The following is a 15,135-nucleotide window of genomic DNA, read 5'->3' on the forward strand; positions in this document are numbered from 1 at the left end:
TACATATGCATATACATATACATGTACACTTATATACACAGACTCTGAACATGTAATTGTTTTTATGCTTACATGCTTACATATGCATATACATATACATGTACACTTATATACACAGACTCTGAACATGTAATTGTTTTTATGCTTACATGCTTACATATGCATATACATATACATGTACACTTATATACACAGACTCTGAACATGTAATTGTTTTTATGCTTACATGCTTACATATGCATATACATATACATGTACACTTATATACACAGACTCTGAACATGTAATTGTTTTTATGCTTACATGCTTACATATGCATATACATATACATGTACACTTATATACACAGACTCTGAACATGTAATTGTTTTTATGCTTACATGCTTACATATGCATATACATATACATGTACACTTATATACACAGACTCTGAACATGTAATTGTTTTTATGCTTACATGCTTACATATGCATATACATATACATGTACACTTATATACACAGACTCTGAACATGTAATTGTTTTTATGCTTACATGCTTACATATGCATATACATATACATGTACACTTATATACACAGACTCTGAACATGTAATTGTTTTTATGCTTACATGCTTACATATGCATATACATATACATGTACACTTATATACACAGACTCTGAACATGTAATTGTTTTTATGCTTACATGCTTACATATGCATATACATATACATGTACACTTATATACACAGACTCTGAACATGTAATTGTTTTTATGCTTACATGCTTACATATGCATATACATATACATGTACACTTATATACACAGACTCTGAACATGTAATTGTTTTTATGCTTACATGCTTACATATGCATATACATATACATGTACACTTATATACACAGACTCTGAACATGTAATTGTTTTTATGCTTACATGCTTACATATGCATATACATATACATGTACACTTATATACACAGACTCTGAACATGTAATTGTTTTTATGCTTACATGCTTACATATGCATATACATATACATGTACACTTATATACACAGACTCTGAACATGTAATTGTTTTTATGCTTACATGCTTACATATGCATATACATATACATGTACACTTATATACACAGACTCTGAACATGTAATTGTTTTTATGCTTACATGCTTACATATGCATATACATATACATGTACACTTATATACACAGACTCTGAACATGTAATTGTTTTTATGCTTACATGCTTACATATGCATATACATATACATGTACACTTATATACACAGACTCTGAACATGTAATTGTTTTTATGCTTACATGCTTACATATGCATATACATATACATGTACACTTATATACACAGACTCTGAACATGTAATTGTTTTTATGCTTACATGCTTACATATGCATATACATATACATGTACACTTATATACACAGACTCTGAACATGTAATTGTTTTTATGCTTACATGCTTACATATGCATATACATATACATGTACACTTATATACACAGACTCTGAACATGTAATTGTTTTTATGCTTACATGCTTACATATGCATATACATATACATGTACACTTATATACACAGACTCTGAACATGTAATTGTTTTTATGCTTACATGCTTACATATGCATATACATATACATGTACACTTATATACACAGACTCTGAACATGTAATTGTTTTTATGCTTACATGCTTACATATGCATATACATATACATGTACACTTATATACACAGACTCTGAACATGTAATTGTTTTTATGCTTACATGCTTACATATGCATATACATATACATGTACACTTATATACACAGACTCTGAACATGTAATTGTTTTTATGCTTACATGCTTACATATGCATATACATATACATGTACACTTATATACACAGACTCTGAACATGTAATTGTTTTTATGCTTACATGCTTACATATGCATATACATATACATGTACACTTATATACACAGACTCTGAACATGTAATTGTTTTTATGCTTACATGCTTACATATGCATATACATATACATGTACACTTATATACACAGACTCTGAACATGTAATTGTTTTTATGCTTACATGCTTACATATGCATATACATATACATGTACACTTATATACACAGACTCTGAACATGTAATTGTTTTTATGCTTACATGCTTACATATGCATATACATATACATGTACACTTATATACACAGACTCTGAACATGTAATTGTTTTTATGCTTACATGCTTACATATGCATATACATATACATGTACACTTATATACACAGACTCTGAACATGTAATTGTTTTTATGCTTACATGCTTACATATGCATATACATATACATGTACACTTATATACACAGACTCTGAACATGTAATTGTTTTTATGCTTACATGCTTACATATGCATATACATATACATGTACACTTATATACACAGACTCTGAACATGTAATTGTTTTTATGCTTACATGCTTACATATGCATATATTTTTTTGGTTGAAAGTGCCCATCTGCCAGTGTAGAACTTTATACAGAACAGAATGTGAGGAATGAGTGATTTAGGGAAAATTATCAGAACTTCACCTGACGAAGGTTTTTTGTTTGAGAATTTACACAAGTTGCCTCCTCGGCAGAATATCAGTAAATAGGATAGAATAACTTTTTTTACATGTATTTATATTTAGAGTTTAGACATTGATGTGTCAATAATGAGAAAGAAAGTGAATTGATAATGCTAGCAATTAAGAAATAATAATAGAGATCTGCCACCTTGGATTATGGCCTTAGGGTACATTGCAGCCTCTCCAAGTACCTATTCGAAAAGTAAGGGAACTCGAATACACTAATACACTCATATAATCATCCTCTTTTCCTGAATATATAAATGGTGTGAGTATGGAATTATTCTTCTTATTATTTTTGTTTAAGTTTATTAATTACTTATTTGATATATTTTTTGATTGATGGTTATTGACTAGCAGCTTCCTTGAACAGTTTGAGATGTCTCGATGATGCCTGAACAAGGCGTTGCTTGGATTTCTGCGGCAAAGGTTTTGAATGGCTGCGTGGATTTCAGCTTAGGGTCTTTGTTTTGGCTTTATTTGTTTTTTGTTGATATTATTATTATTATTATTATCATTATTATTATTATTATTATTATTTTTATTATTTTTATTATTATTATTGTTATTGTTATTATTATCATTATTATATTTATTGTTATTGTTATTATTATTGTTGTTGTTATTGTTATTAATATTATTATTGTTATTATTATTTTTTTTTATCATTAATATATTTTCCTTTTTGTATGTATTTCTTTATTCTTTATTTTGATAATTGTTATTATTGATATTAGTGCTATTAATAACAATTGATTAGCGATTTTATTATTTTTTTATTATTATTATTATTATTTTATTATTATTATTATTATTATTATTATTATTATTATTATTATTATTATTATTATTATTATTATTATTATTATTATTATTATTATTATTATTATTATTATTGTTATTATTATTATTATTATCATCATTATTATTATTTTTTATAACCCTACATGAATTTTTAGAATATTTTATTATGTTATGCATTTTTTGCTTGAGAGAGTGGGCAGTCCAAGCTAGAAATGTGCTGTCCTCTTCAAAACTGGAAAAAATATAAAAAGACATTAAAAAAAGCATAAAAATATGCAAAAGAAAAAAAAAAGAGGCCTACGTGTGATTTGTGTAATCTGCTGCTTTGTGAGTTTATTGTGGAGGTGAATTATGGTGAACTAATTTGCATATGAGAAATTAAAGGTTTCATTTCTTTGCTGTTTTTAGGGAGGAAAAATATTGTTTTGTAAAGTCCAGACCAAGCAGGCGATGCAAATATCTTATATAAATAAATGTAAAGAGAAAAAGAGAAAAAGAACAAAAAAAAAAAAACTTTTGATACATATATATGATGTTTGTTAATATATATGTATGCATGTATATCTCAGTGCACACGCATTACACATGCATACATGATTTGTATGTATATAGATACATGTGCACATGTTAAACTAGAAGGCTTGTATACATTTATACATATGTATCTACACAATTGTCCTTTCTCATCACCTCTAACACAAGCATTTTGATTTGGTTTTTGGCAACTTGTATACTTGTATAACCTTACTAGTCTTTATTCATTTATTTTTTGCTCTTTCTTTGATGTTTATATACAATGTATTTTCTTGAGTTTTAAGAAAAAGCATGTTGAAGAGAGAACTGAATTTATTGCCTTAAACAGGTGTGTAATTCAGTACATGTATGTTTTGATTTGGTCTTTCCTGGCTTAGTCAATGTTCCTAGGCTTTTGAAATTGTAGATTCCAGGCTCTGTACAAGACCCATTTTCTTTACTCTCATCCATTCTTCTCAAGTGTAATCATGTAACTATACATGATTGCCAAGCCTTGAAGCACGAGCTTAGAGTATCCAAAAGCCTTCACAACAAATGTCTTTAAATGCAAAAAGTAGCAGAAACAAGAAAGTAAAAAAAGAAATAAAGCTGTTCAATGATTTTTTTTCTTTATAGGAATCTTTCTGTAGTTACGTGGTTTGTGAAAGGCAAAAAGTTATTGAGGCATAAGGTATATATTGTGAGGAACCATTCATCTGTTCATCAATCTATCATGTCAGGCAGTTGATGCATCAATCGGTATATTATTTGTCAGAAGTTAGTCATCGTTGAAATTTATTCATCATGCTTAATCGTTATTTTTCAAAGAATAGGAGATGCCAATAGTTGATGAAGAAAATGCATAAGCATTGTATTGTTTGGGGTAATTGTTATTGGCCTGCTGTGGTTAGATAAGCCTTTTTTTTTTTTTCCTTTTTCTGTTTGACAGATTTTTTTTCAGAAATTATGAAACTGTTTTGTTTGATAGGCTTTTAGAAAGGTAAGAATTTGCCCAGTGGAAGCATAGAATGATATGAAAATCTATCTTTTTAAAAGAAAAGTGAAAGAAAGTTAAGGAAAATTCACTGTATACATTACAGAAGGTTGGGAATATGTGTAAAAAGGTTTGTTTAAGGTGAATACAGAGGAAGTATAAGGAAGCCTATGTATGGTATTTAATTGTTAACGACCTTATCTTGTAGGTGCATTGATGTTAACTGTCATCAGAGAGGAAATAGAAGGAGTAGGAGAAAAGAGAATTAATAATTAAAAAAGAAAGTGTTTGACCCTTAACCTCTTTGCTGCGGCTTTTTGAATCGCCTTGAGGTAGCATCTTAGAGAAGACCCATAACCCTTGCTGGTGTGTATCCTCCTCCTTGCGTCCCCCTGCTGGGAAGGTGGACGTATAGAGTAGTGGCTGCTTTTGTCCTTGTCCGAAGGGTGTGAAAGGGAGATGCCAAGGGGACTGAGTGTTTGCCTTCAGTAGGAAAAAGATTGTGGCCTTCCCTCTTTTTTGCATTGTTTCTTCATAGTGGGATGAACAGTAAGGATAAAAGATTGTATTTAGATTTTAATAAATTTGCAACATAATTAGGGTAAATTGTAATAACCAAGATTAACCATTTGTACCCCAGTGATAACCGAGATTGTCTGTTCAAGAAGTCTGACGGAAATTGGGCGAAGGGGCAATACCCTGTGTCTTGGCATCTCCCACTCTGCCTCCCATCAGCGTAATTCCCTTAAAACAACCCTCCTGCTGGCTCCTGGTGAGTCACGGGAGACTCCTGCAGCCAGTGTATGCACAAAGTTTATATGGCAACAACTGCTTTTTTCCCCCCATGAGTGCGTGCATGTGAGAGCTCTAGGCAAAACTTCTAAGACCTTTTTTTTCTTGTTTATCAAATTATGTATCTCCAGGTCTTATTGGAAATTAAAATCTGTTATACCTTAAATATCTTAAATTTCTTATTTATGGAACTTGGGGGGTTCTTAAAGGTACACTTGATGTGCTTAGGAGGATAGGAAGCAAATCTTTCAGATTGTTGGACCTCATTGAGTCATTACTACTGCTCTGACTTGGGTTATTTTTCTTTTATTACAGTTATTATTCACTTAAAACAACTGAAGTGGAATTTGCTAAAGTTGTATTTTTTTTCCTGTTAAATAATCAGATATATTAAGAGTATGTCATTTATTTTGGCCAGTTGTTCATCAGGAAAACATGAATATTTTTTTATAATCATATTTTGTACAGAAGTACAAAGAAAGTGAAATTTAAACATTCAGGCTGAAGTAAAATGATCATTGTTACTCAAAAATTTCGACTTTTTATTGCATCTTTACAATAATTGAAGAATTAACAATCATAGTTTTGAATGTATATTAACTTGTGGTGTGATGGTATATGTAAATGCTCTTATTTGACATCAAGTACTGATTGGTGTGACGATATTAGTAAGTGTTTACTAATTTATGAATGGAAATAAGTTTGTTTTTTGTAATAATTTTGCATGGTATAAACCTATGCATGGTTTCTTCATGTGTCATGTGTCTTCATGGGATCAACAAGTAGGAAAAAAATCTTTAGTGTTTTGTCTTTGATTGGCAGTCAAATTGGGAAGGATTGGGGGAAAAAAATTGAAAAAAAGACTAACACAATATCAAAAAGCAAAATTTATTACCCATGTCACTGTTAGCTTGACAAAGTAGGAAAGGAAGGCATAGGGGGTAGGGAGGTGGGAGGGGGGATTATTAGTATCAGGCAAGATAGAGCTAGAAGAAAACAAAAAATAAAAAACAAATAGTAATGAACCCTGCTAGTTTATATATATATATATAAATATTAAACTTTTTTCTCATTGTTTTTCATTTCTCTAGAGTACTTCTATTCTAAAACATCCAAGAGGCAAAGTGCTTGCAAAACCCCAATCTTGTTTAAGCTAGTGCTGTACACTTCAGAAGTTTTTGACCTGATCTGAGCTGGGGTCAAGCAAGGTCAGATTAGTCACTAAGGCCTTGTACCTTTAGCCTCAAGAGCTATAAATCTTTTCTGATAATGTCCTGTATCGTAGCATCACGCATTTTTTGTTTCTTTGGTTTGTTATTGTCCAGTTTTAGAATATTGTACATATATATATATAATTATATATATATAAATATATATTATTACTCTTATTTTCGTTTCATATTCTGTACTCTGTATCTAAAGCTATTTTAATATTACCCAGAATATTTCCCCTTTACAGTGCCAAATAAAGACTTTCAGTTTTGCTCTTAGAACACCACCATTAGTTAGACAAATAAAATAATAAGTATATAAGTTCCATTTCTCTTGGTAGGCTTTTGTGTCTTAGTTTTATGCTGCCAAATAAAGTTTGAGGTATGAATGTTGATTTATTTATCCTTCTTGATTGTCGTATTTGCAAAGATGTTAAGAAGTACTTCCTGAATGTGCATGAACAGTAATAAAATGTTGAAAGAAAACAAGCCCACTTCTGTTCAGAGTTTTAACAAAATATAATATGGAAATTCAGAGAATTTTTGGGCAATATAGTTTAATTATTGCAGGTTTTTCTTTTATACCTCCACAGGTTGAGCATACAGTAACTTATCTTTTAAGTATACCATAACAATAGCAATATCACAGAATATACATAAAAAGCCCTCTCTCAGTACACTACTAATGGGATATAAAAAGGGATTATAAAAAGTAACATTAACATTTTTAAAAGGTTAAGGCAAAACACGAAAAAATATTCAAAGCTAAGACATTTATTCTCTTGATTGCAGGAATTGTACAGTTGTCTTCCATTTATCTTTTGACATACTCTTGGACTAGTGTTTAAGTTAGTTTCTTGATATTCTGTTGATGCATAGTGTGTATATCAAGTCTTCATTTGCAAAATGTTGAGCATCAACCACCACTTTAAAATGTGTAGATGAAAAAGAACGGATACACTTTTACCACTCTAGTGATCTGTAGCAAAATAAAAATAAATGTTTAGGCTTAACAGTCTTGGACGATGACTGACTGGTGGGAACAGTCTCTCTCCTACCCTCCTCATAAATCAAATGTGGACTTTAGAATTCCGATAACTTCCCATGCATCAATTACCACTATTCTACAGCTTTTGGAGTTGTAATCCCTTCTAGTATTTGTGTCTTTCTGTGTGTATTATGGATGCTTCAAAATATATTTTATAAACCCATTTTTTCCACAAAATGAAAAAAATATATATATTTCTAAGGTGCTGGTAATCTTGACTTAATTTTATTCATATAAATATAAACCCATCATAAAAAAAAGAAAAAAAGAAAAAACAAATTCTATGCTGTTAATCTTAAGACCTAACTTTGTTGAACAAACTATGACACAACAGTGAGGAGGGAGGGAGGGAAATTTGCACAACTACAACATGTAAAATCAAGTGTGTCATTCTATTTAGTGGGAACTTTTCTTACAATCAAATAATATCAATGCTTTTCCTAAATTAACTTTAAGGTGTAAGATGTATCACGAGAAATATTTGATTCCTCAATCACATGTGGCTTGTGATATGCATATTTCTTCCTTAATTACTACCCTTTTTCTGGTCTTTGAATGTTATCACACATTTCCTCCCTTGCCTCAACCACTAAAACACCACCATCAAGCACTTAAATCAAAATGAGCAATGAGTTGTCTTGTGACTTACAACAGAAGTTGGAGCTGAACAAAGGGGTAACAAACTTGAAAACCTAGGATCCATACTCCATTTTTTCTTAGTTTCTGGTGCATCAAACACAGACAGATATCATTCAAGCACCTGTTCAGCGTGAATAAGCCTTGTAAAGGATACAGTAGACAACCTTGTCAACTAGTGACTTCTGTAGTCACACAGACACATTAGAGTACAATTCCTCTTTGATTCTTAAAAATTTAATAGGCACTAACCCTTTCCTTGTGTTATACACCCCAAGAACTCTCCGCCATCCCAACCAAGTACATGATACAGAAATCAATGTTTATTTTTATGTTTATGGTTTTATTTCTTTAACACAAAAACAAATTGGCAGCAAAATTTTAAAAATAGGATTATAATTTTACCATTCCACTATCTAGATCTGATTTTAAAATTTTATCCAATAAGAATTCATGTAGTTGGCCAAACAGTTTCATATCTTACTCTAAACAAATTCAATAGGGAGACCTGAAATTTCTTTTTGCTAAAATGGACTGGAAGATCTCAGTGGCTTTCTCCCTTTTTGCCGGCTACACGCTTGAAATCAGCCATCTTGGTTGTCTGGACAGGAGAACCAATAATCTGCAGATATGATATCTGGGTTGTTTCTGCTTCTGTCTGGTTGTCTTTAATGAAGATGGTAAAATTCATCACATTCTGCAGCTTTACATATTTAAGAGTAATTAATTCACCTTCTAAGTCCTTGGGAGATAACCTAAAGGGGAGCAGAAGAAATGCTGTATTAGTAAAAAATTAAAGATTATTATTGTAAGTACATTATAGCCATTATAGTATTTTACCAAAAAACAGAGTAAAGGAAACAATATTACGTTATCTCCTGGATGGGATTGGCACTCTCCGCTGTGTCAAAGTCAATGGTATGCGGCTGATTGATGAAAACCTTTATCGTCTTTGGACCACAGTCAGCTGGGGCCTTGATTCTCATACTGTGTACTTTTACCCCTTGGTTAAAGGAAAGGTAGAGGATGAGCTGTTTGGGGGAGACAAGAAGAATAAAATTACTGTTCTATTCATGTTATCATTATTTTTTGGTTAAACAAAGAATCCTCTTTACTCTTGCTATCTAGATTTATCATCTACTGATTTATCTAATGATATAACAATATCCACAAAAAAAATAATCACACAGAACTACTATATTATTCTTAACCCAAGAAAACTGAGCCAACCTGTTCATCTGTGTCTGACTCCAGGTAACCTCCAGCTGAGTTGAGTGCCTGCGTGAAGGGGTGGTCATCGCTCTCGTTGAGACACTCGCAACCTGATTTGTTCACCATGGGGAGGAGGTCAATCTGGTTGGAGGGAAAGGAGTGAAAATGTTAAAGATGCTAATGAGTATTTATGGCAAGCTTAATAAGCACTGACCGAGAGGATGAAATGTACACAATACTCTTAAGAAAGAAAGAAAGAAAAAGTAGAAAGAAAAAGGAGAAAAAAAAGTTGAGCATTTTGTTGTGTTTGAATTTTCATGTGACCTCACTGACCCATTCACAGTATGGTCATATTATAGTATATTTATATTTTTCTTTTTTATTTCTTAGAAGTTATTCATATATATATATAGATATAGATATGTAAATATTTACATTATATTATATGACAAATATACAAAATTTGCAATCGATATATATGATATATAAGCCATATCATGTTTCTTCCCATTACTGAAAGCCATAAATGTCTTACATGACCAGGAACACCTGAGTCCTCCATTTCCTCGCTGTCTCCGTCCCCATAGTGTTGGCTCACTCTGGCTTTCAGCGTCTCTGGATCTGCGCCCTGTAAGCTGTCCAACTTCGTCTGTGTAAAGGAACACATCTTGGGTTAGTTTTAGCTGTCACAAAGGAAAACAAACAAAAACAACAACAACATGTTTTCCTTTTAGAATATTCAGTAGCTGAATTCATTTTCTTATCTAAAAATCAAATAAATAAATGACACGGAAGAGAGAAGATTGCTAACCTTATTCCTGTAAAAGATGAATGTTGGTGTTGCTGACACACCCTGGGATGCAGCAGCCCCAGAGCACTGGTTGACGTCTATCTTGAGGAACACGGCATTGGGGAATCTCCCTGCCATGTCTGCAAAGACAGGTGCTATACGCTGGCATGGACCACATCTGCAAATTCAATTTTCTTTTACTTCTTCAGTTATACTAGTATTATGACTGCAGAGAACTTTAGTTAAAATCATAATATCAGAAGTCTGTCCTTTTCTTGATCAATAGCAAAATATAAAGTATTGACTTTATAAATACTTTATATGAGCCTAGCTAGAAGTCCAATACATGAAACTTTATTAGGAATGTATTTTCTTATTACAATATCATATCAGAATTTAGATAAATATATAATTTCTGTATCCCTTAATATTTCCTTGACCTGCATGCTTAACCATCCTTCCACCTAAAATCTGTACTGTAAATTACAGTACAATGCAATAGTTACCGGTTTTTTCTAAACTTCCTTTTATATGATGCATATTTAGAATAGAATAAAAACTACATAATTCTAGGCCAAGGATATACTACTACTACTACTAACAGCAATAACAATATTAATAACAATAATATTAATGCTAAATATATAAATAAATAAATACAATAACACTGTAAATACACAGACATACAACGAGTACAATATTTATCACTTCATATCATGAATTACTTGCAATTCATGATCACCAGTGTTCAACATCAGATGCAGTTAACCCAATGACCACAGGTTTCTGTACTGCCCCCCCTGTAGTTTTTATGTGAATTCTGTTACATACAGATGGCTCCACATGTGCTCAGCCGGCAAGGAGTCTATCCCAGTGGGACCTAGTGACTGCACCTGATTTCCCCATTCCTTAAATTTGTGGGAAAATGTGTTTTTCTTTCTAATACTATTAATATTGATATTGTTATTATTCTTATTGGTATAACAATCATTAATTGTTATCAACATTAATAACATTAAAGACAATAAAATAATACAAATGAAGCTTTAAAAAAAATCAATGAAAAGGGTAAACACATGAGATAGGTAAGACTAATAACTGACTCCTTGGAGACTAACCACTTGAAGAGCCATTTATGTGTAAAGACAATAAATGAACTTTTATTACAGCGGGTATGGCGTTGTAGTCTTGTCATATGCACAGAATGGGTTAATATTATTATACTAAATAAAAATTCTACAAATGTTTCAACGTAACAAATCTTTACAAAAATTAAACAGAAAAATTTCATACTGTGAACAGTAATGTCTAGTGGTAAAGAACAAATGGAAAAAAAGAAAAGAAAAAAGGAAAGAAGACAGAAATGAAAGAAAGAAAAACAAATCTACAAATGATTCCTAAAACCTATGTGAATTCTTCTCTATTTTGTCTGTCTGCTGCTGCTAAATATCCTGACAGTTTGTGCATGGCTGACCAATACTCTTATTGTGTGGCAAGTATGATAGTTCTACATTCTTTAGGAAATATACAAGGCTGGTTAAGTATCTCATTGTACTAGATGTCTGAAAGGGGGAGACAGATTTACTTTAATTTTATGTTTAGCATCAAATGCAAAAAAAAGAACCAAAATGGGAGTTATGTGCAGGGACTGGGTTTACTGAAAGTAATCAGAATATGAAATATCTAACTATCAGTATTAACTTGCTAAATATAGTAACTGATGGATATGGATATACTGCCAGTTTTATATTTTATGGCATCCTTAGCAGAGGTCTTGTAGCTATGTCTTAAAAGGCCCTTGTCATAGGAATGAATTTATATGCAATTCCTATGTAATTCTACTATACAGTATCTGTGACAGAATGAGAGTTCTGAGAGCCAGCAGTAACTTCTGTGTTTTTGCACAAGAATACTAAAAGCTGTGAATAGAGCTAACACTATTCAATTTATACATGCTCTTGAAGAAAGTGGTGAAAACTCTGGAAACATATTACAAGATTTTAACATGATCTAGTGCCTATGTCAGCTATCTATTATTTTCAAAAGAATAGAAGGTCACTATTTCAAGTACTTTTATGTTCTTTACTATTGTTTATAGGCTAATTTCTCCCTCTATCATTTATAGGCTAATCTTTTTCTCTATCACATATGGAAATACTAGAAAATTATAGGGTATTGTTTAGTCACACATACACAATATTATCTATAAGTAGGCTTTGTAAAATGAAAGCAGAACTGTTAGGAAAAATACAAATGGGAAAACAAATTATATATCTCTCTTCAAAACCCACAAAATTTCTTTGCTTCAAAATCATATATAAACTAAGATTAATTCAAATCAATGGTTATCTCTAGTAATAGCCTTGAGAAGTTAATATGCCCATGAAAAAAAAAACCCAAAAAACACCACTAGCCAAAAACCATAATAATTGAAGAAAAATAAACAACTTCTAATTATCTACTAAAATAAACGTATATAAATATTTGGTGTTGGACAAAAGCAGATATAGTATATAGTACTTGAATTTAATAAATGCATTTTTGTTGTAAATTTATAAAAATATATATAATTTTCTTTCTACTGATATTAATATTGATCCCGTTATTATCATGATTGACATTATAATTATAATAATAGCTTTAACAATACTAATATGAATATATAACAAAAAGAAGAATATATCAGAAGGGTGAGACTGGTATGACTAGTAATTGACTCTTTGGTGACTAAGCACTTCTAGAGCCATCCATGAGACTTGTAGAGTCATCTATTTTTAAACACAATTAATACACTAAACTTACAGTGGGCATGGCATATATGTATGGGTCATCCCAAACAGCACTGGATTAAGTATAATTTTACTATGCATATATATAGACCATACCTTAGAAGAAAGGGGCATATTATTGGCGTATTTATCTAGAAACCTGTTTGATTTGCTCCTTCTGAACTCATTTTGTCTGTGAATGGCAACTAACTTCTTGGCTTGGCTCCCTATTAGATGATAAATTGCCAAGGAAATCTTGCACACAATGTTTATGAGCATGGGGATGAAAAGTAGCCTCTCTTTTTGATAAAAAAAAATCCACTACACCCACTGACCCATGTCTTCATTGATATGGCTTATCACTACTCCAGCAAAGGTCATTATGCATTTTAAGAACTAAGCTCTGCCTTGCCAGGACATAAGAGAGCCTTTCCTGGAGGCTCCATAGATCGAGCGGTTTGTTATGACCCCTCAGGGCATGACCCGTCGGGAAGGGGTTAACCCAATGGCGCCGGGTATAGCAAATTAAAAAAAACTCTACGCTCTGGCGAACAGCGGCAGCGCGCCGACTCTGAGCGCGTGATATCGGTCCATCAAGCCGAATCATTGCCTCGGGGCGTTTTGGCGCGGCGCCGCTGCGGACAGCCGCACGCCTCACATCGTGCGTATTGTTATGATGGCGATAGCCGTGACCCGTCGCCATTGGGTTAATAGAAAAAAAGGGTAAATGCATTATAGTAGCATTAAAAATAGAACTATTCCTTGTAACTATACATTATCCAGGTCTAACATCATACCTGAGAGTGTTGCAATGTCATACTATGCCGCAGCTTCCATGCTACAAGCTTGGGCAAACCTATGCCACATACACTCTCACAAGACAACATGTGTTGGTTCTTTATTTGAAGATAAATCACCAGAGATGTCTACAAGCTCTGCCTTGCCAGAATCTACATGTTGGGGCTAACCAGACCAACCAACCAAACCTAATCCCTAAATCTCCATACAGCTTATCAGAGGGTTTAGTTGAGCTTCATTGAATACTTGTCCTAATTGATAATAATTCTGAAATTATAAGGTGTGGTTCATGATACATTAGAAAATATTTACAAGTTAGTGATTAAGATCCTTGCTAGAACTTACATCAAACAACTACACGAGTGAAAAACACGAGATTATCAGTTTAAATAGACGTGATTTTATGACAAATTTACAGTTTCTTGCATTAATTAATTGAACCGGATACACTTTCCCATACTATGTACAAGATTATAATTCTTTAATACTTCTATTATTTCTCTGGAATAAAATACAATGGAATAAATAATAGACCGAGACCAAACAAAAATAGACTAGGCCTACAAGTATGACATTCATTTTATCCTGTCTATGCTTCTCACCTGGCCGACGTGAAATCAGCCACCACAAGCTTGGCCCCCGCCTGATTCAACTCCGTCTGGAATTGGGCATCTTCCGTCAACACCTTAAAATTGGCCGCCATAATCTCCTTGACTTGTAGTGTTTTCTTCTCAAACTCAACTCACGGTGCTTTCGGGCTCAATGTATAGACGACGGAATGTTTACATTTATCACTGTCAAGAAAACAAATGACAAATGACACTGTTCCATTTTATTCAGATCAAAACCTTTTATAAAAGAGTTGAACCTTTTATATAGGGGTATTGGATAAGCTTTATTATCAAATTTATATACATATATAGCTGTCCATTGCTTGTCATGCTCCCTCATATGATG

At 32.3% G+C, this 15,135-nt stretch overlaps 1 protein-coding gene across 1 annotated transcript; it reads right to left on the reverse strand.

Moving 5' to 3' along the window:
• Positions 1–4,806: 4,806 nt before the first annotated feature.
• On the reverse strand, positions 4,807–14,956 carry LOC125029187 (thioredoxin-like protein 1). The gene is made up of 6 exons (XM_047619045.1): positions 14,781–14,956; positions 10,634–10,790; positions 10,358–10,471; positions 9,841–9,963; positions 9,481–9,641; positions 4,807–9,365 (listed from the first exon to the last, which is right to left on the reverse strand). Exons 1-6 carry the CDS (start codon positions 14,879–14,881, stop codon positions 9,155–9,157), a joined length of 867 nt encoding a protein of 288 aa, XP_047475001.1. The 5' UTR covers positions 14,882–14,956; the 3' UTR covers positions 4,807–9,154.
• Between the last annotated feature and the right edge of the window lie 179 nt (positions 14,957–15,135).

The sequence above is a fragment of the Penaeus chinensis genome, chromosome 9 (genome assembly GCF_019202785.1).
Source record: "Penaeus chinensis breed Huanghai No. 1 chromosome 9, ASM1920278v2, whole genome shotgun sequence".
Lineage (NCBI taxonomy): Eukaryota > Metazoa > Arthropoda > Malacostraca > Decapoda > Penaeidae > Penaeus > Penaeus chinensis.

Bases quoted from the DNA above. Each gene is read 5' to 3' on its own strand.
- LOC125029187 (XM_047619045.1), bottom strand. From the start codon at position 14,881: ATGGCGGCCAATTTTAAGGTGTTGACGGAAGATGCCCAATTCCAGACG. The intron at 9,642-9,840 runs GTTGGCTCAGTT...TCCCCCAAACAG, and splicing joins AGTCAGACACAGATGAACAG to CTCATCCTCTACCTTTCCTT. The intron at 9,366-9,480 runs GTAATATTGTTT...GCTCCCCTTTAG, and splicing joins AATCCCATCCAGGAGATAAC to GTTATCTCCCAAGGACTTAG.